Source organism: Carassius carassius, chromosome 18 (assembly GCF_963082965.1).
Source record: "Carassius carassius chromosome 18, fCarCar2.1, whole genome shotgun sequence".
In the NCBI taxonomy this organism is placed as follows: Eukaryota; Metazoa; Chordata; class Actinopteri; order Cypriniformes; family Cyprinidae; genus Carassius; species Carassius carassius.
This window is the reverse complement of record NC_081772.1, coordinates 6,234,504-6,257,368: the sequence shown is the minus strand read 5'-3', so window position 1 is coordinate 6,257,368 and position 22,865 is coordinate 6,234,504. Positions and strand designations below refer to the sequence as shown.

The following is a 22,865-nucleotide window of genomic DNA, read 5'->3' as shown; positions in this document are numbered from 1 at the left end:
CCTTTCTTTTATCTTGTCCTGCCTCTGGTATAAGCAATAGCATTGTGTTATAAATGTGGTTTAAAAAGATCTGCATTAATTAGCACTAGATCAAAGTCTCCTGCTTTTTTTACGTTCTTCTGCTCTAGCCACATGTGGTCCACAGACTGGGCCCAGGCATATGGTTTTATTTAGCTTTGTGGAAAGGTTAAATAGGAAACTTGGATAAGAGAAAAGGCACTGAATCTTTTTATATGATGAAATTTTGAAAGTTTCTGGGGTATTTTAAAACATACATGTAAAAACTTATCAGACTTTTGGTTTGCAAGTCGGTCTTGGCGTATACAGATCTTGGCCGTTGCACTGCATTTGTCTGTTTAAACACAGTGGTTTGTGTTAGGCTAATTCTCTTGGATAAAAAGCCTGCACCAGACTCCTTTAGATGCAGTGCATTTTGTCTTTTTATTTATATATTTATTTAGTTTGTAAGCCTCTCCTTGGGTGTAAGCAAAAATGGATAAGTGCATATTGGAAACACAGTTTGAGCATTAGTGTAATCAAATAAAAGAGTTTGACTGAGACACAAATACAAAATGACAAAGAAAAAATCTTTATTGATTAAATTTATTTTTTCACAGATTTGATAAATGTCCGTTTTTGTTTGATTTCTCATTTTTTCCACTGTCATGCGCACAGTACGGAATGACATTACATCAGTGTTTTTCTGATTTAAAACCCAATTTGTGCTATTTACCAGATGCAAAATCTTGTCTTAGCCACTCAATGTCCCATACCCAAGGATTCTGTGAGAGCACTGTTAAAGTATAGTGATTTTGTTGTAAAATAAATTAGTTACATGCATAACAGAGAACTTTTAGTCAATTTTGCATCAAATAACAACTCTAGCCAAAATCTCAGTGCAAACACCGTTGTAGCTGAAAAATCCATGAGCCTCTGCAAATGAGTACCAATATACTATGATGCACAATTAGAAAAATCAAAACAAAGAATGTCCATAATGAAATTTCATCTACTAGAGTTTGGTAGTTGTGGAGCTACGCTGGCATATATCTCTTAATATAACTGACTAAATATTAGTCCAGCTCTAAAAAGCAGTCTTCTAAAAAAACCTCACATTTATGACATAGTTAGTTTGATTTACAGTACTAAAACTCTATCTCTCAAGCAGCAATGATTACATTGAGTTAAAAAGGTCATTCACTCCAAAGGTAAGACATTAATTCTACTTATTCTAATTCAAAACTAATCCAATCCATCAGCCCTTAAAAAGAAAAAAGAAAAAAAATGACTTTTAAAAAAAGAGAACAAAAACAAAGCCTTTCTCTCCCACACTATTTAGGAAAATTTCGGTAAAAATTAAAATGCAGAAAATAAAATCAAGCCTTGTAACAGTTGGTACAGCAACTCAGTCAACACATAGACATTTCCGTTTCATACCACCACCCAAAAAAACAACATATATCATCAAATAACAAAAAAATGACACCACATAAATTCAAAGTTTATCAGGAAAATGACAGCCCACTGTGATAAAAAAAAAAAAAAAAAAATATTTGCTGATGGATGTATTGCTGAATTTTGGGTTATTGTCAATAAATATGCCCTTGGATGGTATTAATTATGTAGACATAACCTTGAGTAGTAGTCAATTTTCATCTAGTGGTGGATATCCTGTTAATCGTTATGAATAAATAAATATTAATTCATGACTGCGAACACCCTGTTGGTCAATGTGGATTTGAGGTCATGTGAACAAGTGACGTAATAACCGGGATTGACTGTAGTTGGGGTTAAAACACAAATCTACATCTACTATAGGAGTGCAACTTGTGAAAATGGAATCGTTGTGTGGCATTTTAATAAACCCAATACTAACAAGCACAACAAAATCAATCATATTACCAAGGCATATTCTGGTGGGCAGAATTGAGAGACGCGCCAGGTTTGGCCCTAATTGTGCCCCTTCGAGTCCCCCCTGGCTGTTCAGTTGTTAGAGCTCTGATAGTTTCAACATCATTATTAATGAATAGTACCTCCAGCAGTGTGAGTAATTTTATGTCTCTGTATCGACTAGAGTCTAGAGTCCTCACCCCAACTCGCGCGGATGAAGCCCCGCCCCCTCATTACAGGAAATGAACACGTCTCATTGCCCGTGTCAGTCCTCTAGTTTCGTGACGTGGCACCAAGTCGCACAGCTAGACGTCCAGATCATCAGGCCTTGCTCGACTGCTCATTAGGCTGCTGGCACGGCTGCACGGCCGAGCATCTATCAACGCCAATGGCTGTAGCTCGTGGCCTGGTGTCAGTTTCTTGTGCTCGTGTGTGTCGTTAGGGTAGCCGAAGGGCTGAGCGTGCGAATTGGAGATGGTGCTGCCATTCTGGCCCAAGCGGTTCTGTTCTGTGCTGTAGTTGGCCCAGTTCTGCTCGTTGGCCTGCTTGTTGTAATTGCGACAAGAGTTGGTCCGCTCGCCGGTGGATAGTTTGTAGCCTGGAGGCGACATTGGCGAGAGCGGCGCATTAGGAGAGTTGCAACCGTTGTAGTAGGCGTATTTGGTTGTGGACAATTCCTTTGACGTGGGGCTCAAGGTGCCGGTGGGGAACTCGTTTTGGCGGCCTTTCACACGGTCCTTGATCTGTTTGAAGAGCACGTAGAAGAGCTCGATGATGTTGAGCATAAGTGACACAAGCGAAACCACCAGCATGAAGATAATAAAGATGGTCTTCTCCGTGGGGCGGGAGAGGAAACAGTCCACCTGATGGGGGCAAGGCAAACGCTCGCACGTGTACACGGCAGCCAGGCTAAAGCCGTAGATGTACCACTGGAGCAACAGGAAGCCCACCTCAAAGATGGACTTGAAAAGGATGCTGACGATGTAAGTGCGCAGCAGGGCACCCTTCATCTTCACCTTGCCATGCTCCACCAGGCCGTGCTTGAACTTCTTGTGCTCGATCTTCTTGAGATGGAGCTCGACGTCACCACCGTCGTTCTGCACGGCCTTCAGCTCCTCCTCCTTGCGGTTGAGCTTCTCCTCCTTGCGCATCAGGTAGAAAATGTGCGCCAGGTACAGGAGCGTAGGGGTGGACACGAAGATGATCTGAAGGACCCACAAGCGCACGTGCGAGATGGGGAACGATTTGTCATAGCAGACATTCTCACAACCGGGCTGCTGGGTATTGCACTTGAACGCTGACTGCTCGTCACCCCAGGCCGACTCCACTGCTGTTCCCAGAACTAGGATCCGGAAAATGAAGAGCACGGAGAGCCAGATCTTCCCTCCGGCCGTGGAGTAGGCCTGCACCTTGTCAAGAAGTCTTCCCAACGCACTCCAGTCACCCATCTTAAGGGAGTTCTAGCTGAAAATAGAAAGCTGAGATGTAATTAAATGTATTTAGACAATTTTGGACACTTCAGTGACACTTTGATACGTCTGAATGTTATTGCATTAGATATCAAAATATCAAAGTGATATGTCATAGCCGATAATACTTCACTTTGAAATGTTTTTCTATTATTTTTAACCAAACAGTCCATCACTTTTAGTGGATTTGCATTACATAATTATATGTATGTATACATACATACATACGTATATAAAGTTATGTAATGCAATGGAATCTAACATTTTGAAGTGTGACTTTAGTGTCCACATGTAATGTATTTTTCTGTACTTGAAGCACATCATGAAAGTGTTAGTTTCAGCACCTGCTGAGGAGGTTATTATGAAAATAATCATGAAAAGTGACCTCGAGATTATCATAATATAAACTACACCTGGTCTCGGATAGCTCAGATAACAAACATGTGGCTCACACACATAGGGTTGTAAATATAGCTGCCAGGACTTGCTGTCTTTTGCATTGTGAAATAAAATGTATCTAGCAAATGCTTCCATGACAGAAAGTGAGTCATTATCAACTGATTTAAACATCTCTGAACAAAACGTGACTAAGCAGCTAGGACACTGGAGAATTTAAAGATCCTTGTTTAATTAGCAAAATGCCTGTCCCTCTAGTCACATCAGAGATGTTTAAATAATGAACAATAACATTCCCTTGAAATCTGAATAGAACTGGGCAGCAAGTCTTTGATTAAATCCTTTGCATAGCATGGAAAAACAAATATCATACGGAACAGTTTAAGAAGTTTTAAAGAACTGCCTGATCCATGTGGCGCAGTTATGAAAAAGAGCATCCCTTCGATATCCGGGACAATTTGTGGATCTCAAGGCAATAATACAAATTTTAAATGGGTTATGTGTGTAATGTATATTATGACCTTGTTAAAAGTCCATAAAAGACATCAGGTTGGCAAAGAAATTGTATTAAAACATTATTTTTGTGTTTTTGTTGTTTAGACAACAAATGGGCAGACATTTGATTGGTGATTAGTAGCTCAGTCACATTCTACTGAATTTTAGGTAGCTAAATTATTAATAACTGTATGTTACATTTATTTAAACATATAAAAATCACAATTGTCATTACACTGAAAGCAAGAATGAATGTAGGGATGTTTGGGAATTACAGGTTAAAGTGATGTAACAGACAAGCCGCTTAACATTGTGTAGAGGGACTGAATAGCGCCCCCTACACGCGCAGATTTGATGAAAACGGATTGGTTTTCACCAGAAAGTCGTATTATAGTTCTAAAAACAAAGAAAGAAAAGACCCAAAGTTGGTTTTCATCTTATTCTATTAATAAGATTTTTGTTGTAATTAGTTACAAGTAAATTCATGTTTTTGATTCATGTTTGTTTTTTTCCTTCAAAACTTTTTTCCAGACAAAAAGTTTTTCTAAACTGTCTGTTGTATCATTTTTAGTTTAATTATTGAAATGCCTATTAAATTACCCTATTTTTCACCGAACGTGTACTGCACAGCAGACGTGAATAAAATGCTGAGAGAAAATATTATATAGCTAGATATTGAACAATATGACTACAATATATTATATAAATCACATCATAACGATTCCGATAATTTCATTAACTTCAGATCTCACTCAAATGTTGCTAAAGTTAAAAATTATTATGACAAGAGACATTTAAAACCTTAAAATTCTTTCAAATTTGCTGTGTTGTTCAGTTCTGAATATTATTGCCGCTATGGAAATAAATAAATAAATAAAAAGTTTTGCAGACCTTGTTAAAAGTTGTTAGACCTTCTATAAAAACTTACCTGGAGAGAAGTAAAAAGAGGAGAGCCCTGTATTGGACTTACTCCGTCACCTCTGAAGATCAGTCACCAAATCCAAGTGAGCGACTACTGAGAAATTGAGGAACACTTGCCCTAACTCAGAGAGGAGAAAGTGGGAGCAGACGCACAAAGTTTGGCAAAGTCACATGACTGGCTACGTCACAAGAAATAAGTTTTTTTAGGTCCTCCTCTACTCAGACGAACACGTTTCTCTCGAAAACTTTATGAAATTTGTTGAACATTTTTACAATCATAATATGATATAAAATGCATAAAATATATATTATAATATAATTGCATTTCTGACGTGTTGATTGTACATAAGTAATCTGTAAAGCAGTTAGCTATGTCAGGAAGTTTTTATGACTATCTAAAAAAGAATAGACCATGAAAGGGAAACATGAAAGGGAAACACATACTCTTAAATAACTTGTAATATTTACTATTAAAAGTTACCTTATATCCTTTTATATATATATATATATATATATATATATATATATATATATATATATATATATATATATATATATATATATATATATATATATATATATATATATATGTATGCATAATAATATATATTTTAATATTTACTAACTTTTAATAGTCAATATTAAAAGTTATTTTAGTGTATGTGTTAAATATTATAAATGTTTTTTTTTATTTTTTTTTTTATTTTTTATAAGAATTTAATAGCTTCGTCCCTGGTGCCCCTTCTTTGTAAGAAAACTGATACACAGCCATCATCTACTTATCTCACGTTGTTTATTCTTAGTGCACAAAAAGCAAGAAATTGGTTACACATATTTCGTGTTGGATGCTTTGCGAAAATAATACTTTAAAATGATATAAAAACTACAGTACAGGAGACAACAAAATAAAATAAATCACTGGCCTTGTTGTGACACAAGTTGAGGGTTAGTGAGTGCAACTCAAGAAGATTACAGCGCCATCTAGTGTTCAGTTAGCAGAAGTTACAATCAACATATTTTTCCTTGTGACTGTGTTGTGTTGATTATATTGAAGTTTATCATGTTACCACAGTGACTAATTGCCTTATGGCTCAGGTTTGGCTCCATCAAGGCTGCCTTTGCTTTGACCATATCTGTTCTGAAAGGCCATGTTTAACTCATTGTGCCTTATTCCATTGACAGTATCAAGTTCTACTGAAAAAGGTGAAGGATATTGAGAATTGCTAGTATGAATTGCATTCCTATATTTCTTATTTCTCCCACTTATCCTCTTACAAAGCAAATAGAATATTTCTAGAACATTTAAGGCCAGAGACACACATGCCACCACCAACATGAAGATAATGAAGACGGTTTTCTCTGTGGGTCTAGACACGAAACACTCAGTCTCCACTGTACAAGGCAACCGCTTACAGTTGAACTTACGATCCATGATAAATCCAAACAGATAATACTGTCCAACGATGAAAGCCACCTCTAAAATTATTTTTATAAACAGCTGGGTCAAGTAGCTACCCAGCATGCTTCCTTTGATTTCAACCTTCCCTTTTTCGTTTGTATATTTTGGTGACTTTGACATCGGGTTTATTTTCTGCTCCTCTCTCAGTTTGTTCTCTTGGTGGATGACGTGCACCACGTGGCCCAGATATACCAAAGTTGGAGTGGAAACAAAGATGATCTGCATTACCCAGAAGCGAATATGCGAGATGGGGAACTTCCAGTCATAGCACACGTTCTCACAACCAGGGGTGTTGGTGTTGCATACTAAGTTGGATCGCTCGTCACCCCACACGTTCTCCGCCGCTGCTCCCAGCACCAGGATCCTGAAGATGAAGAGGACGCTCATCCATATCTTGCCGATGACGGTGGAGTGGGACTGTACTTTGTCCAGTAAAGCTGAGAGGAACCCCCAGTCTCCCATGATTGGTTGCTCAAGACTTCCCTGAAGGATAAACAGGAGATTTACACTGAATTATCCACAATTAGTTTCAATAAGAAACCCTGGTTGATCTAAACAATTTGGGGGTCAAAAGAGTGAATTCATGTAGGCCTTTTTCCCCAACTTTTTATTTTGTATTTATTTAAGCCATGTTATTAGCAAACCAGGTTCTTGTTATAATCAAGAAGGCAAAAGAATATGGAAATATACCATGAATGTTACAGCATTAAAGAACAATGCAGAACTGATCAAAATGACAAAAACAGTTCCAGCAATTAGACTGAGATTTTCGTAGACTGCTCACTCACCATTTTACTATTTTCACTTCTCAAAAAGATCTTGCTCAATATCTTATCCATTATACAACTTTCATACTCACCAAATATTATGGAGAAAAAAATGCTGTGTCTTGTAAGCTTGAAGTATTTGTTGTCACCCTATAAAAATATCAAATCATAATCACGGTTTAGAAAAAAAAAATCAAAGTGTTTTGGTTTATTGAGTAAACCTGAAACCTTTGAAGCAAACTTTTAATGATGTTTCTAAAAGGTTTTCTGTAAGATTTAATAAAGATAAGATAAAACAACTAAACTGAACTCATTCTATTTAAGATATTTATATTGTTTTATCTGTAAAATGTATTTTAAATATATTCCATTTAATAAATAACTTCATTTTCTCATTTATTGAAATGTCTAAGACTCTGTGATCTGAAACTGTTGAAGTAAAGTTACTTTTGAGTGATGTTTCTACAATGTTTTCAGTAAGATTTTTTAAAGATAAAAAAAAATATGTTAAAAAATCATTCTCCAACAAATTCCAAAATATTCTTACCTGAACAAATGGATCCGAATGGTAATTTCTCGTAAAGATACAACAACTAATGATCCTCAATATTATTTTTTGTGTATTTAAATAAATATATTTCCTTATTCGGCTCCCTGAGATTTAAAAACGATTCTATAACCAAACTATTTTATCATTAAAATGTAAAATATTTCTCGGTTTCAATGACTCTCAGACAAGACTTGACTGTTTCAATCTGTCATCTTCTCTCTGATTTACCTATATCTGAAGGGACACTACATGCTCCACCCATCTGTATAATAAAAAAACTAGTTTTAACTAGAATTTTTCACTTCTGTATTTTTGTTCTTCTTAGAACCACTGGTAATTAGTCACAGCATGAGTTTCATCACACTTTCACACATTGGTGAAATTCAGCTATAAATCATCAGCTTAGTTTCTGTCGCTAGGTGGAAGCAGCATCTTTATGTGATGGTGGTGTGGTGTAGTGGCTAAACATCAGGGCTGGTAAGGTTGCTGGGTTTGAGCCCCATGAGGAACAAAAATCACTGCTGTGACCTTGAGAAGACACTTAACCACTGAATATTTTTTTTTTCAGAGTGACTGCTAAATTTATACAAACAAACAATTACACTTTTTGCATAAAACGAAAAATCTTGACTGTCAATGGTGCAAACAAAATTATATTTACCTTGATTTTCATTCAAGCTCTTCATTGACACTGTTGTCTCCTTGACGGCAGAGCAGAGTACCCGCCCTTCTTGGAGTCTCTGGGAGGGGTGCTGGAAAGTGCTCCGACTGGGGACTCCGTCGTATTACTGGGGGACTTCAACGCCCACGTGGGCAACGACAGTGACACCTGGAGGGGCGTGATTGGGAGGAACGGCCCCCCTGATCTGAACCCGAGCGGTGTTCAGTTATTGGACTTCTGTGCTAGTTACAGCTTGTCCATAACGAACACCATGTTCAAGCATAAGGGTGTCCATCAGTACACGTGGCACCAGGACACCCTAGGCCGTAGGTCGATGATCGACTTTGTCGACCTCCGGCCGTATGTCTTGGACACTCGGGTGAAGAGAGGGGCGGAGCTGTCAACCGATCACCACCTGGTGGTGAGTTGGATCCAATGGCGGGGGAGGAAGCTGGACAGACTCGGCAGACCCAAACGTACTGTGAGGGTCTGCTGGGAACGTTTGGCCGAGTCTCCTGTCAGAGAGATCTTCAACTCCCACCTCCGGCAGAGCTTCGACCGGATCCCGAGGGAGGCTGGAGATATTGAGTCCATTGTCGAAGCGGCCGCTCGGAGCTGTGGCCGTAAGGTTTCCGGTGCCTGTCGAGGTGGCAATCCCCGAACCCGGTGGTGGACACCGGAAGTAAGGGATGCCGTCAAGCTGAAGAAGGAGTCCTATCGGGCCTGGTTGGCTTGTGGGACTCCTGAGGCAGCTGACAGGTACCGGCTGGCCAAGCGGACTACAGCCCGGGTGGTTGTGGAGGCAAAAACTCGGGCCTGGGAGGAGTTCGGTGAGGCCATGGAGAAGGACTATCGGTCAGCCTCGAAGAGATTCTGGCAAACCGTCCGGCGCCTCAGGAGAGGGAAGCAGTGCCCTACCAACGCTGTTTACAGTAAAGGTGGGGAGCTGTTGACCTCAACTGGGGATGTCGTTGGACGGTGGAAGGAATACTTCGAGGATCTCCTCAATCCCGCTGTCACGTCTTCCATTGAGGAAGCAGAGGCTGAGGGCTCAGATGTGGACTTGGTCCATCACCCAAGCTGAAGTCACCGAGGTAGTCAAGAAACTCCTCGGTGGCAAGGCACCGGGGGTGGATGAGATCCGCCCTGAGTACCTCAAGTCTCTGGATGTTGTGGGGCTGTCTTGGCTGACACGCCTCTGCAGCATCGCGTGGCAGTCGGGGACGGTGCCTCTGGGATGGCAGACCGGGGTGGTGGTTCCTCTTTTTAAGAAGGGGGACCGGAGGGTGTGTTCCAACTACAGGGGGATCACACTTCTCAGCCTCCCTGGGAAAGTCTATGCCAGGGTACTGGAGAGGAGAATCCGGCCGATAGTAGAACCTCGGATTCAGGAGGAACAGTGTGGTTTTCGTCCAGGCCATGGAACACTGGACCAGCTCTATACCCTCTACATGGTGCTGGAGGGTTCATGGGAGTTTGCCCAACCAGTCCACATGTGCTTTGTGGATTTGGAGAAGGCATTCGACTGTGTCCCTCGCGGCGGCCTGTGGAGGGTGCTCCGGGAGTATGGGGTCCGGGGCCCTTTGCTAAGGGCTATCCGGTCCCTGTACGACCGGAGCAGGAGCTTGGTTCGTCTTGCCAGCAGTAAGTCAGACTTGTTCCCGGTGCGTGTTGGACTCCGGCAGGGCTGCCCTTTGTCGCCGGTTCTGTTCATGATTTTTATGGACAGAATTTCTGAGAATCAGCACCTCCAAATCCGGGGCCATGGTCCTCAGTCGGAAAAGGGTGGCTTTTTTGGTGGAATTTGGGGAAGTCGTGGCCTAATGGTTAGAGAGTCGGACTCCCAATCAAAAGGTTGTGAGTTCGAGTCCCGGGCAGGCAGGAATTGTGGGTGGGGGGAGTGCATGTACAGTTCTCTCTCCACCTTCAATACCATGACTTAGGTGCCCTTGAGCAAGGCATCGAACCCCCAACTGCTCCCCGGGCGCCGCAGCATATATGGCTGCCCACTGCTCCGGGTGTGTGCTCACAGTGTGTGTGTGTGTGTTCACTGCTCTGTGTGTGTGCATTTCGGATGGGTTAAATGCAGAGCACAAATTCTGAGTATGGGTCACCATACTTGGCTGAATGTCACTTCACTTTCACTTTTTCACTTGCCCACTTCAGGTTGGTGGAGAGTTCCTGCCTCAAGTGGAGGAGTTTAAGTATCTTGGGGTCTTGTTCACGAGTGAGGGAAGGATGGAACGGGAGATTGACAGACGGATCGGTGCAGCTTCTGCAGTAATGCGGTCGATGTACCGGTCTGTCGTGGTGAAGAAAGAGCTGAGCCGCAAGGCGAAGCTCTCGATTTACCGGTCAATCTACGTTCCTACTCTCACCTATGGTCATGAGCTTTGGGTCATGACCGAAAGGACAAGATCCCGGATACAGGCGACCGAAATGAGCTTTCTCCGCAGGGTGGCTGGGCGATCCCTTAGAGATAGGGTGAGAAGCTCAGTCACCCGGGAGGAGCTCAGAGTAGAGCCGCTGCTCCTCCACATCGAGAGGGGTCAGCTGAGGTGGCTCGGGCATCTGTTCCGGATGCCTCCTGGACGCCTTCCCGGGAAGGTGTTCCGGGCATGTCCCACTGGGAGGAGACCCCGGGGAAGACCTAGGACAGGCTGGAGAGACTATGTCTCCCAGCTGGCCTGGGAACGCCTCGGTGTCCCCCCAGAAGAGCTGGAGGAAGTGTCTAGGGAGAGGGAAGTCTGGGGTTCTCTGCTTAGACTGCTGCCCCCGCGACCCAGCCCCGGATAAGCGGAAGAAGATGGATGGATAATAATATGTTTTTATTATTTGTTTTAATAAAATAAAATAAAAACACCAGCCATATATCTTTGCCTAATTTGATGCAAGCCTTTATAAAAGATGAATCCCAACATTTAATGCATGATAAATGAAAAAACATTATAATTTTCTGCGTAAAACACTCATTGACCCTGACAACCTTTTTTAAGTAACAACTGATTCAAGTGAAGCCTTGTGTAATCTTCTGGTAAAAAGGAGTTTTATTTCTCAAGGATTGGAATTCTTGTTTAATTTTGTATAATTGTGGGAGAGAGATTTGTGGACAGTCATCCTGGCAATGAACTTTTAGCCTGTCTTGAGTCTCTGAGTAATCTTATAAAACACTGACACGGCCAGATCTCATGTCAAACGTGACAACAAACATGATTCAATAAATAACAAATATTTTTATTCTGAAAAACTGGACTATTGATTTTACCTCACCTCCTCGTTGATCAAAATAAATATTGTCTCAGGCCCTGACAGAAAGGTTATCTTGCAGTGACAGAACTAAAAATCAAATATGGCATATAATTTTTCGAACTATTAGTGGTGTAGCACAAATAAAATCAACATCGCACTTGCACTGCATGGATCAATGCCAAGCAAGCTGAAGTAATTGCATATTCCCGGTCTCTTGTATACAGTGCTAGAAAGTCCAGTGAATCGGTTCATCCTAAAAGGTCCAACTGAAGGTTCATGTGAAATGTTGTTCTCGCTCTGATTCATTCCAATGAATAAGTTGTTCCGAAATGGTCCACTCTTCCATACATCACTTGGAAAAGTCAGATTTTATTCTCATGAATTGTTTAGTTATAACAGTTCTTCTAAATAAATAAAAAGTTTCACTGATTAGAGTCATTCAAGGTCATTTTTGTAGTGTCTGAGGCTCATTTTTCCAAATAAAATCCCCATAGCCCACTCACAAGAGACACATATGTGACCCTGGACCACAATACCAGTCTTAAGTCGCTGGGATACATTTTTAGAAACATTGTATGGGTCAAAATTATCGATTTTTCTTTTATGCCAAAAATCATTAGGATATCAAGTAAAGATCATATTCCATGAAGATATTTTGTAAATTTCCTACCGTAAATATATCAAAACTTAATTTTTGATCAGTAATATGCTTTGCTAAGAATATATTTGGACAACTTTAAAGGTGAATTTCTCAGTATTTTGATTTTTTTTTTTTTTTTTTTTGCACCCTCATATTCCAGATTTTCAAATAGTTGTATCTTGGCCAAATATTGTCTTATCCTAATAAACCATACATCAATGGAAAGATGATGCATAAATCTCAATTTCAAAAACGGACATAAGACTAACCTTTATGGAAATTATGTGATTGTTAACATGTTTACACATACAGTTACATTTTAATTTATTCATTTGGTAGATGCTTTTATGCAATTATTTTGCTTTTGTATTCAAATCAGACATTTATATTAAAATAAATATTGAAATACTAATTTAATATTAAAATATTTTTGAAACACTATAATAGTATAAACCTATGATGACTGTACAAAGCGAAACCAGCATAACATATTGTTATGATCATGGGCTTGGATTGCATCTTGAATGCTTTGGATTACATAAGATATTTTTTTCAAACCAAATTTGCAAAATGCAAACTGTCTATCCCTTTAACATTGTGTTTATGTGTTTTTGTGATTTTGAAAAACACTGTCTATGGAAACGACTGTTTCATCACATTTCTCCTGATCATGTGGGAGGTGACTTTTAACATTTGTTAGTTTCATGTGTTGCAACATCTTGAGTCAAAGCTGGACAATGTAAAGGTTGGTGTGATGTAAATCTCTTTGTGTGATTTTAGACAGGGAGTGAGTACGTGCTTGTTGACCTGAAGTGAAATGCAGATGTTTTTTTTGTGGGTGGACACTAAATGAAAGCTACACTTATAAAAATTACAAAAGTTGTTGAAGATCAGAACATGAAAGACGGAAAGCTCTGATATCGCCTCTTCACCTGCCCACAATTAAAGGACAAGGTTCACTGGACCTGTCATCATATAAAAGGTAGGATATGGAATTAATTCAACTATTTTGTTAATTGATTTTTGGAATTATTTTCTTATGACACAACAATATATTTGCTTATAGCTGATATATGTCAAATATTTTAATTATGATGATATTGTGCACATTTTTCTACTATACTGTATATTGCTAGTAAAACCCATACATTTGCTTTTATTCTTAACTCAATTTTACATTTGAACCTATGAAAAAAAGTATTTCTATTTCAGTATATATGGATATGTATGTATGTGTATAAATATATATATAAATATAAATATATATATATATATATATATATATATATATATATATATATATATATATATATATACACATACATACATACACACACGCACACACACACACACACACACATACACCCTGCCGTTCAAAAGTCTAATTAGTCAGTATATTAGAATGATTTCTGAAGGATAATGTGACACTGAAGACTGGAGTAATGATGCATTGCATCACAGGAATAAATTACATTTTAAAATAAATTTAAATAGGAAACTTCTTTAAATTGCAATAATTTAATAAACGATTCTAAATTTCATTAAATAATATAAAGTAATTAAAACATTTACATAAATATAAAGGATTAGAAAATACATACTTATAATGCCACATTCATAGAGTTATTTATTTATTTATTTATTCTATTTGAATCATTCTTATAATTCTTAATATGTAATTCCTGTTCTCCCATGTCGTAGTTTCCTTCAAAATTCTTCTAATTTCCAGGTCAGAATGGGCGACTGGGGATTCCTCTCCAAGCTTTTAGACAAAGTGCAGTCTCACTCAACCAATATTGGGAAAGTGTGGCTGACGGTTCTGCTGATCTTCAGAATAATGGTTCTTGGAGCTGGCCTGGATAAAGTCTGGGGAGATGAACAGTCAAGTATGGTCTGCAACATCAACACTCCTGGCTGCTTGAACGCGTGCTACGACCACATCTTCCCCATTTCCCACATGCGATTCTGGGTGCTCCAAATCATCTTTGTTGCCACGCCAAATCTGGTCTACCTCGGCTATGTTCTGCATGTCATCCACAAAGAAAACAAACTGAGGCTGCATTTACAAAACCAGGAAGAGAAAAGTGGTGTAAAACTGCTCAAATACACTGATGACAACGGGAAGATCTATTACAAAGGGAGCCTGCTTGGTTGCTATATGCTGAGTATCACTGTAACCATTTTGTTTGAAGCCGGGTTCATTGTAGCCCAGTATTATTTAATCGGTCTTTGGATGCCCACACAGCTAGAATGTAATGTAGATCCTTGTCCTGCAGTCGGTCTGCATTGTTTTACATCCCGTCCAACTGAAAAGACCGTATTCATTGTATTCATGCTCATTGTGGCATGTGTGTCATTAGCTTTAAATCTAGGAGAGATATTCTATCTGATGGGTCGAAGAGGGGAACACAAGAAGAGGACACGTATAGTGGATGAGATGCAGAAATTAACCCCCACTAAGACATTTTGCTGAATGAAACTGTCTGAAATGACATTATATTTCCCTTAAAGAAATCAGCACTTTTTACTTCTTTTACAAACCACAATTTTATTGGTTTAAGGAAACAAATGATGCGTTTTCTGTAATACAATTTTTATTATAGTGACATCTACTGTAAAAATGATGCATTTATTTTATAACTCTAATACCAGGGGTTTGTATTTATGTAGCACTGTGGTCCTGTGCGGCATGGCATTTCGTTCCGCTGTATGTCCACACATGTAGCGGAATGACAATAAAGCTCAACTTGACTTGACTTGTAGCAATTATTATAAACCCACACATTTACAAATCTCCACATATTATAACTTCATTACTTCAAGGACCCCTAAATGTCTTCAGTCCCACTTTTCCAAACAGTCTTGCATTTGGAAACTGACTACAACTGACCACTTTTAAAAATACTATACCTACCACAACAATCATTAGAATGTTAATGCACGGTTATGATTTTTAACATTTATGCTTATGAATTACTGTGAACAAGTCATGTGTGCAAGTATAAATGCACATAAAAAAGTGTTGTTTAAGGTATAAGGTGCAAGAGAAATGATTAGACCTTTCTAAATATTGCAAGGGGGTTAAATTATCCTATATTAACCAGGAAAATTCTGGGAGACTTTCCACCGCTGGGGGGCGTTTGATGATTAAAAATAATTTGAACATTTCAATGACACTTCAGACAGATTAATACAATATTTAGCCATGACATTTACTCATTTTTGTCTTGTATTTGTACGTTTTCAAGTTTTTATTATACAATTATTTTATTTTATTTTTTAAATAAAAATTTAACTGCAATTAAAAAAAAAAGAAAAAAGAAAAAGTGTACTCCACATAGCCTAATGTGGTTTCATAGTTAAAGTGGATTTTGTTTAGAATTTTTGTGCTTCAAGTATTTCCATCACGGAATAGTTTAACCAAAAAATAGATAAATACAATAATAATAATAATAATAATAATAATAATAATAATAATAATTATTATTATTATTATAAAAGGTTGTCTCAACATTTATATAGGTTTGTTTCTTCCATAGACAACAAAGGGGAATGTTAGGCAACTGACAAGACACCTGAGAATATTTGAATATTGAATACTTGTGAAGCTTAAAATATGCGCACATTCAAATTGACCAAATTAGATTCCAACAGCACGAGACGTATGAAGCACTTCTGTGACACTTTAAGATTGTTGTTAGGAGAGGAATAACACGAGGGTGAGTACATGATACGATTGATATGTTTGGATCTCCCCTTTAATTGAAATTAATAAAACTAACATTTCCTAATATCGCCTTCAGCCCACACATCATTAGCTGACTGAGCAATACTTTAATATATCTTAACAAGAAAAAAACAATTATAATATTTACAAAGGTTTTAACACATTCAATGAAAACAGTTCATGATTAAAAGCAGAATCTCTCTCTCTCTCTCTTTCAGCATATTACCTTTATCACGGGTCGCACAGTTAAAAACATAATATGTACATGTAAGAGCTAAAATTATCATGAGCTATGCTATTATGAAACAATTAACATCATATACTAACACTGCTCTCATATAGTTACATGTGGTTTGATTTAACCAAATAGAGAGAGAAAGAGAGAGAGAGAGAGAGAGAGAGAGAGTTACTATATAATGAAAATATGTAGTGTGCTACATAATGAACTGTTGTCTTCGTGTTGTATGACAATTCTACTGTAAGACAATTAAAGCATCACAAAAGTTTATAAGAAGAAATAAATGGTAGGTCATATGACAAGTTATTACATTAATAAAGGTTAAAAGTCCATATAAAATTACCTGAAATGCCCTGTGGCACCATGCAGATGTACATTAACATTCATTCTCGAGCAAACATTGTTCAAAATACATATTATCATATCACAGCAAAACAAAAACTGTGCAAAACAAAATGATCACAAAATGGCTTGAATTTGAATACCCAGATCTTAAATTCATGTAGCTATGGAAGAGCTTAAAACTTCAAACATGGTCTTTTCAGTCTTAAGTTTAGGTAGACTTTGAAGGTCCGTTTAAACCTTGCGAGAACGTCTTTCATCTGTTCATCTGTTCACGATGTCTCTTTGACCTGCGGCATATCAGGTAGAACATCTCAACCACGTTCAGAAGCAGAGAGATACACGACACCACCAGCATGAAGATAATAAAGATGGTTTTCTCTGTGGGACGAGACATGTAACACTCAACCGTATGAGGGCAAGGAGACTGGGAGCATTCTATCTTAGGGATCATTATGAAACCGTAAATATAATACTGACCTACAATAAACGCAGCCTCAAGCAATATCTTAGCAAACAGGCTGGCTAGGTAACTACCTAATAACTGACCCTTGATTATAACTTTGCCATGATCGTTAGTGTATTTGGAATGTTTGAGGCCTTGCTTTTCCTCATAGCTTTTAATCTGCTGTCTTAATTTCTTATCTTTGTGGAGGATATGCAGAACATGACCGAAGAATAGAAGTGTTGGAGTAGACACAAAGATGATCTGAAGTACCCAGAAGCGAATGTGGGAGATTGGAAAGGTGTGATCGTAACAGACGTTTGTACAACCAGGTTGCTTAGTGTTGCAGATCATTTTTGATTGTTCGTCGCTCCACACCTTTTCAGCCCCAGCTCCGAGAACCATGATCCTGAAGACAAAGAGAACAGTGAGCCACACCTTCCCAATGACAGTGGAGTGAGACTGCACTTTGTCCAGCAGCTTGGAGAGAAAGCCCCACTCTCCCATGCTTGTGCCGTTTGTATCTTCTCTGCCAGAAAAACTAGGGGAGAAATACAGCACGTTAAGTAAAGTCAGTTTAATCCCCCAAAATATATTTATTTATTTATCATCCCATCATCCAAACCCCATATGCCATGCAAAAAAAAATATATAATTTCTTCGTATGTTTGTCTTGTTTTCCAGTACAAATATTTAAACATTCTTAAATGTAAGCAAGAGAAGCTCAATGACTTAAGATATTAAGTCTTGTTTTCCAGAAAATGTTATGAAAAATTAAGCGAAAAAGCGAAAAAAAAAAAAAAAACAGTAGTGGGGTGAGCAAAGATAAACTTAATGCAATGTGAAAAAAGTCAATAAAATTTTTCTTAATCCATTTACTTTTTTTTCTTTCTTGTTTTATGCATAAACTTATTTTGTGATTTTTGAATTTTGATTAATTTTAAACAAGTCAAGTAAATGTATCTTGATTTAAGAATTTTTAAAAATTTTAAAGGAAAACAAAGGCAAAACTAACTAAGAAAAAATTGCTTGACAAAAAGAGAAAAAAATAAAAAAAAAATATATAAACAAACAAACACAAGCGAAGTGACATTCAGCCAAGTATGGTGACCCATACTCAGAATTTGTGCTCTGCATTTAACCCATCCAAAGTGCACACACACAGAGCAGTGAACACACGGAGCAGTGGGCAGCCATTTATGCTGCAGCGCCCAGGGAGCAGTTGGGGGTTCAGTGCCTTGCTCAAGGGCACCTAAGTCGTGGTATTGAGGGTGGAGAGAGAACTGTACATGCACTCCCCCCACCCACAATTTCTGCCGGCCCAGGACTCGAACTCACAACCTTTCGATTGGGAGTCCGACTCTCTAACCATTAGGCCTCATAATGTGATTCATAGTTACTTTCAAGTAATCAAATTCCCATTAAGGAATAGTTCTCCCAAAATTGAAAGTTCATCTCAGCACTGCATGGTTTTCTTTCTTCCATAGGTGAACTTTTAGTCATTATTCAATGACCAATAGTTGCTGATTGCCATCAATAATGTCATAAATGCACTAAAACGTTAAATTTTATTTTATTTTTTTTGGATCTGCACAGGGGCTACGTGCGAATTTCAGCAGATAGACAAGATTATCTGAGAATAATTAAATAATTATGTATTTACCAAAAAACTTTAGCCACAGTACTTTTGTGGACTGTGACAACAATTAGATTTTTGATATGATATGAAGATATGAACTTTCAAGGTGCAGTTTTAAAATGAATTTGAATTGAACATCAATACATTTACTTAGTAAAAAACTATTTGGACTTTAGTTTAGTTATCCTAAAGGGGGGGAAATAAACATAAAGACATATTTAACCATAAACAATTCTAGACATTCTAGGCAAGTAATTACATTTGCGTTTTAATTACAAAGAGAAAAGAATATGCAACTAATTAGCAAGCAGATGTTTCAAGATAATAACTGTTCTAACGATGTGAATGACTGACTTTTCCAATCTAGCATTCACTTTGAAAGAGTGAATGGTTAACATTCAGCAATCACCAAAATATGTCTGTATATCAGTACAATTTAAAATTAATAGATTATAATGTTTTGTTACCTGTTTAAAACCCTTAACTAAACTTCACAATATACAATTTCACATATAAATGAGCAAACAGATAGATCCATATGCAAATTTAAAATAAAATCTATATTATTACCTGTGACAGCTTGTGTTTCAGTGCTGTGCTGACTGTGTTGCTCAATGATTAAGTGGCATGTGTCGGGTGTAAAGATTGAACTTCAGTGCACTGGATTTCACAATGTCTTTTTTTTTTTTGGCTGCCACCTCTTGATGTCTGATTAAAGTTCCATGGCCATATTTGGGATAACAGGAAAAAAAATGAGCACCAAGTTAATTATTAATCATGCTAGAGAATCTAAGGGCAATGCATACTTATGAGACAAGATCTCTGCACCTTTGTATTCTCACATACCCATGTGTATATAAATAGATAATAAAAAAAAAACAATAGTTCAATTTATTCACAAGAGGTTGATTTGTCATTGTGATTCATAACATTACTGAAATTTCTGAACACAAAAAAAAACTGTGAAGTAAAACCGCTCTGTTTTTTGTTTCATCATAAGAGAAGAGAATAAATATTCTCTTCTCTTATGATGAAACAAAAACAAGGCAAGGAGCTTTTATAACATAATGAATACTTGATTTTTAGTGCTTTAGGGTATTTATCATCTGAGCTATTCTATGCTATGCTCAGTGTCAGTTAAAAGAACAGTGATAAAAATCAGCAGCGTGGTCATATTTGAGATATGCAAGAACAACATACATCAACGTAAAGATAATGTGACTCTGTTAATGCAGCTTGCAGTGCAATACAAAGAGGTGGAGCAGAAGTCAAAACATGCATTTTTTTGTATTTATATATGATTTTTATGTAAAAGCACCGGCTGTGCATTCATTATGTAAATCTGTACAGACATGGTAAAACATTCTATGTCTTAGAGGTTAAGAGCAATTACTAAGACATTTATTTGATTTTAGCAAATAAGCACTTAGCTTGATTGCAGTCAGGTTAATACTTAAATATTGTTATTTTACACCACAAAGTTTTTTTAAACGGGAGAATATATCCAGTGAAAAAAGAAACCTCTGTTGATTTAAAAGTTTTATTTCCAAGAAGGATATTGTCATTATGCTCGTTAAACATCACTGACACCAGTTTACATTCAGAAAACAAATGACTTTAAATTGGTTTCATTGTAACGGAAAATATATAAAATCACAACATCACACAAACAAGATATGCAGACAGTGCTTAAGTCACTTACTGACTCTTATACATATATTTACACACAATATATACAATCATACAACAGTATATTTTTTTTCACTGTTGTACATCAAAACTATCCAATTAAAAGTCAAACATGCATTGTGCACAAAATAATCATAAAATAATTAAATAACACACTCCGTTTGAGGAGTATCATACCAATACTTTATTTTTTTCAGTGTATAAATACTGGACCATAAGCTTAGAGCAATGGAAAACAAATGGTAGAGATGTTTTTCTAAATGTGGCAGATTGGTGAAATTTCTGAGAGACAAAAAAAATCTAAATCTAATGGTCTTCCATCATTTTTTCTTCTTTTGCCCCATCCAGGCTTCCTCCAAGACTCTGTCCGCTCTCATAATGCTTGTTCATTATGTTTTGCTTCAAAGCGTCTTCAGAGGTCATCCAGGATGATGCCAGACTTCCAGGTTTTTTACCTGTAGTGACATTATGTGTCTGTCTCTTGCTGGTCCGGCATCTGACCCTGGTGAACAGTAGGTAAAACACCTCTATGACATTCAGTAGCAGAGACACACAGGCTACCACTAGCATAAAGATGATGAAGATGGTCTTCTCTGTTGGACGAGACATGAAACATTCTACGGTGTAAGGGCAGGGGGATTGGGAACATGTAAACTTGGCTACCATTACAAAGCCGTATAAATAATACTGTCCGACAATGAATGCAATCTCCAGGATGATTTTAAAAAACAGCTGGGTTAGATAGCTGCCGAGCAGGTTTCCTTTAATTTTGACATGACCTCTGTCATCTGTGTATTTGGGTGCCTTCAACATGTGGCCGTCGCCAAGATTTTGTATTTTCTCTCTGAGTTTGTTCTCTTCATGAATGACTTGCACCGCATGACCCAGGTATACCAAAGTTGGAGTGGATACAAATATGATCTGCAAGACCCAGAAGCGGATGTGCGAGATTGGGAATTGCCAGTCGTAGCACACATTCTCACAACCAGGTTGCATCGTATTGCAAACCAAATTAGATTGTTCATCACCCCAAACGCTCTCAGCCGCTGCTCCCAGCACCAGGATCCTGAAGATGAAAAGGACGCTCATCCATATCTTGCCGATGACGGTGGAGTGGGACTGTACTTTGTCTAATAACGACGAGAGAAATCCCCAGTCTCCCATGTTTGCTGATGCTCAGACTTTCCTAAAAAAAAAAAAGGATGACAAGAAAACATGAAATACAAGGTCCACTTTAGGTCTAACATAATAAATAAGCCTTTGAATGATGGTCTTCATTAATTGTAAACTCTTAATAGATTAATATACTTAATAATTAATAGCCTACGGAAAAAAGTTCAGTTATTGTGCCCATAAAGAAAAGCAAAACATGAAAAAGAGGTTATAACTATAAGAAGTATTAATTAATTAATTAATTGTAAATTTGATAAATTCTATAAATGGCATGAATAATTGGATTACATTAACATATGGTGCTGGCAAAAAATGTAAATAAATGTTTAACAAATTGAATTATCAGAAGTTTTTTACTGTATCATGGGGAAATAACTTGATATTTCTGAATCTTATTCACTAACTAAACATCTGTGATTACTGATAAATATAAATTTTCAAAAACTCAAAAGAATGTTACTTCAAATACTTTAAAACATTTACCATATTAAAACGTACAATGTTTTAAGGTAAAGAACAATTACTAAGATAAATAATTAGTTATTAGTAATTAAAGGCTTACCCTGATTAGTCGGATTAAAATGATTTAGATATTTTTAAATATTGTCTTTTTACACCACAAGGTAAATAACTATTGTACATACCTAAAACTATGTATACTTTACAAAAATATATAAAAGTGTTTTATTGATTTCACAGTTACCTTAAGTGAGTTGCACCTCTTCCTTTTAGAAACTAATCCGCATATCAAGTGATAGCTGAGAATAGCTGAACCTTGATTTTTGGGCTTTACTGAGATTGCATAATAGCCGAAAGTGGAATGCTGTTACGTTGTCCAACGGTAAAAGAACAAGATCTTGAATGCAAGTACACAGGAGTGCCACATTAATGATTGAAAGGCTTCAACAATAATGTAATAAGTCTCTAACCCACACAACTACAGTATTCCAACTAAAATAATAAAGCATCTATTAATTTTTTAATATAAATTATATATATATAAATATAAATATTATATATATATATATATATATATATATATATATATATATATATATAGTATATATTTTTATTCAGCAAGGATCCAATAAATTGTTAAATTGTTTAAGATTTAT

At 37.3% G+C, this 22,865-nt stretch overlaps 5 protein-coding genes across 5 annotated transcripts; 1 reads left to right on the top strand and 4 right to left on the bottom strand.

Moving 5' to 3' along the window:
• Positions 1 to 566: 566 nt before the first annotated feature.
• Positions 567 to 5,314, bottom strand: LOC132092215 (gap junction alpha-1 protein-like). Its single transcript, XM_059498361.1, has 2 exons — positions 5,179 to 5,314; positions 567 to 3,354 (listed from the first exon to the last, which is right to left on the bottom strand). The coding sequence occupies exon 2, from the start codon at positions 3,336 to 3,338 to the stop codon at positions 2,196 to 2,198; it is 1,143 nt and encodes a 380-aa protein (XP_059354344.1). The 5' UTR covers positions 3,339 to 3,354; positions 5,179 to 5,314; the 3' UTR covers positions 567 to 2,195.
• Positions 5,315 to 6,231: 917 nt separating this feature from the next.
• Positions 6,232 to 8,163, bottom strand: LOC132092214 (gap junction Cx32.2 protein-like). Its single transcript, XM_059498360.1, has 3 exons — positions 7,945 to 8,163; positions 7,490 to 7,547; positions 6,232 to 7,113 (listed from the first exon to the last, which is right to left on the bottom strand). Exon 3 carries the CDS (start codon positions 7,090 to 7,092, stop codon positions 6,256 to 6,258), a length of 837 nt encoding a protein of 278 aa, XP_059354343.1. The 5' UTR covers positions 7,093 to 7,113; positions 7,490 to 7,547; positions 7,945 to 8,163; the 3' UTR covers positions 6,232 to 6,255.
• A 5,089-nt stretch (positions 8,164 to 13,252) lies between these two features.
• Positions 13,253 to 15,002, top strand: LOC132092211 (gap junction Cx32.2 protein-like). The gene is made up of 2 exons (XM_059498358.1): positions 13,253 to 13,479; positions 14,227 to 15,002. The coding sequence occupies exon 2, from the start codon at positions 14,233 to 14,235 to the stop codon at positions 14,968 to 14,970; it is 738 nt and encodes a 245-aa protein (XP_059354341.1). The 5' UTR covers positions 13,253 to 13,479; positions 14,227 to 14,232; the 3' UTR covers positions 14,971 to 15,002.
• Positions 15,003 to 16,711: 1,709 nt separating this feature from the next.
• LOC132092213 (gap junction Cx32.2 protein-like) lies at positions 16,712 to 19,511 on the bottom strand. The gene is made up of 2 exons (XM_059498359.1): positions 19,459 to 19,511; positions 16,712 to 17,790 (listed from the first exon to the last, which is right to left on the bottom strand). Exon 2 carries the CDS (start codon positions 17,754 to 17,756, stop codon positions 17,061 to 17,063), a length of 696 nt encoding a protein of 231 aa, XP_059354342.1. The 5' UTR covers positions 17,757 to 17,790; positions 19,459 to 19,511; the 3' UTR covers positions 16,712 to 17,060.
• Positions 19,512 to 20,414: 903 nt separating this feature from the next.
• Positions 20,415 to 22,564, bottom strand: LOC132092210 (gap junction Cx32.2 protein-like). The gene is made up of 2 exons (XM_059498357.1): positions 22,454 to 22,564; positions 20,415 to 21,763 (listed from the first exon to the last, which is right to left on the bottom strand). Exon 2 carries the CDS (start codon positions 21,739 to 21,741, stop codon positions 20,884 to 20,886), a length of 858 nt encoding a protein of 285 aa, XP_059354340.1. The 5' UTR covers positions 21,742 to 21,763; positions 22,454 to 22,564; the 3' UTR covers positions 20,415 to 20,883.
• Positions 22,565 to 22,865: the final 301 nt, after the last annotated feature.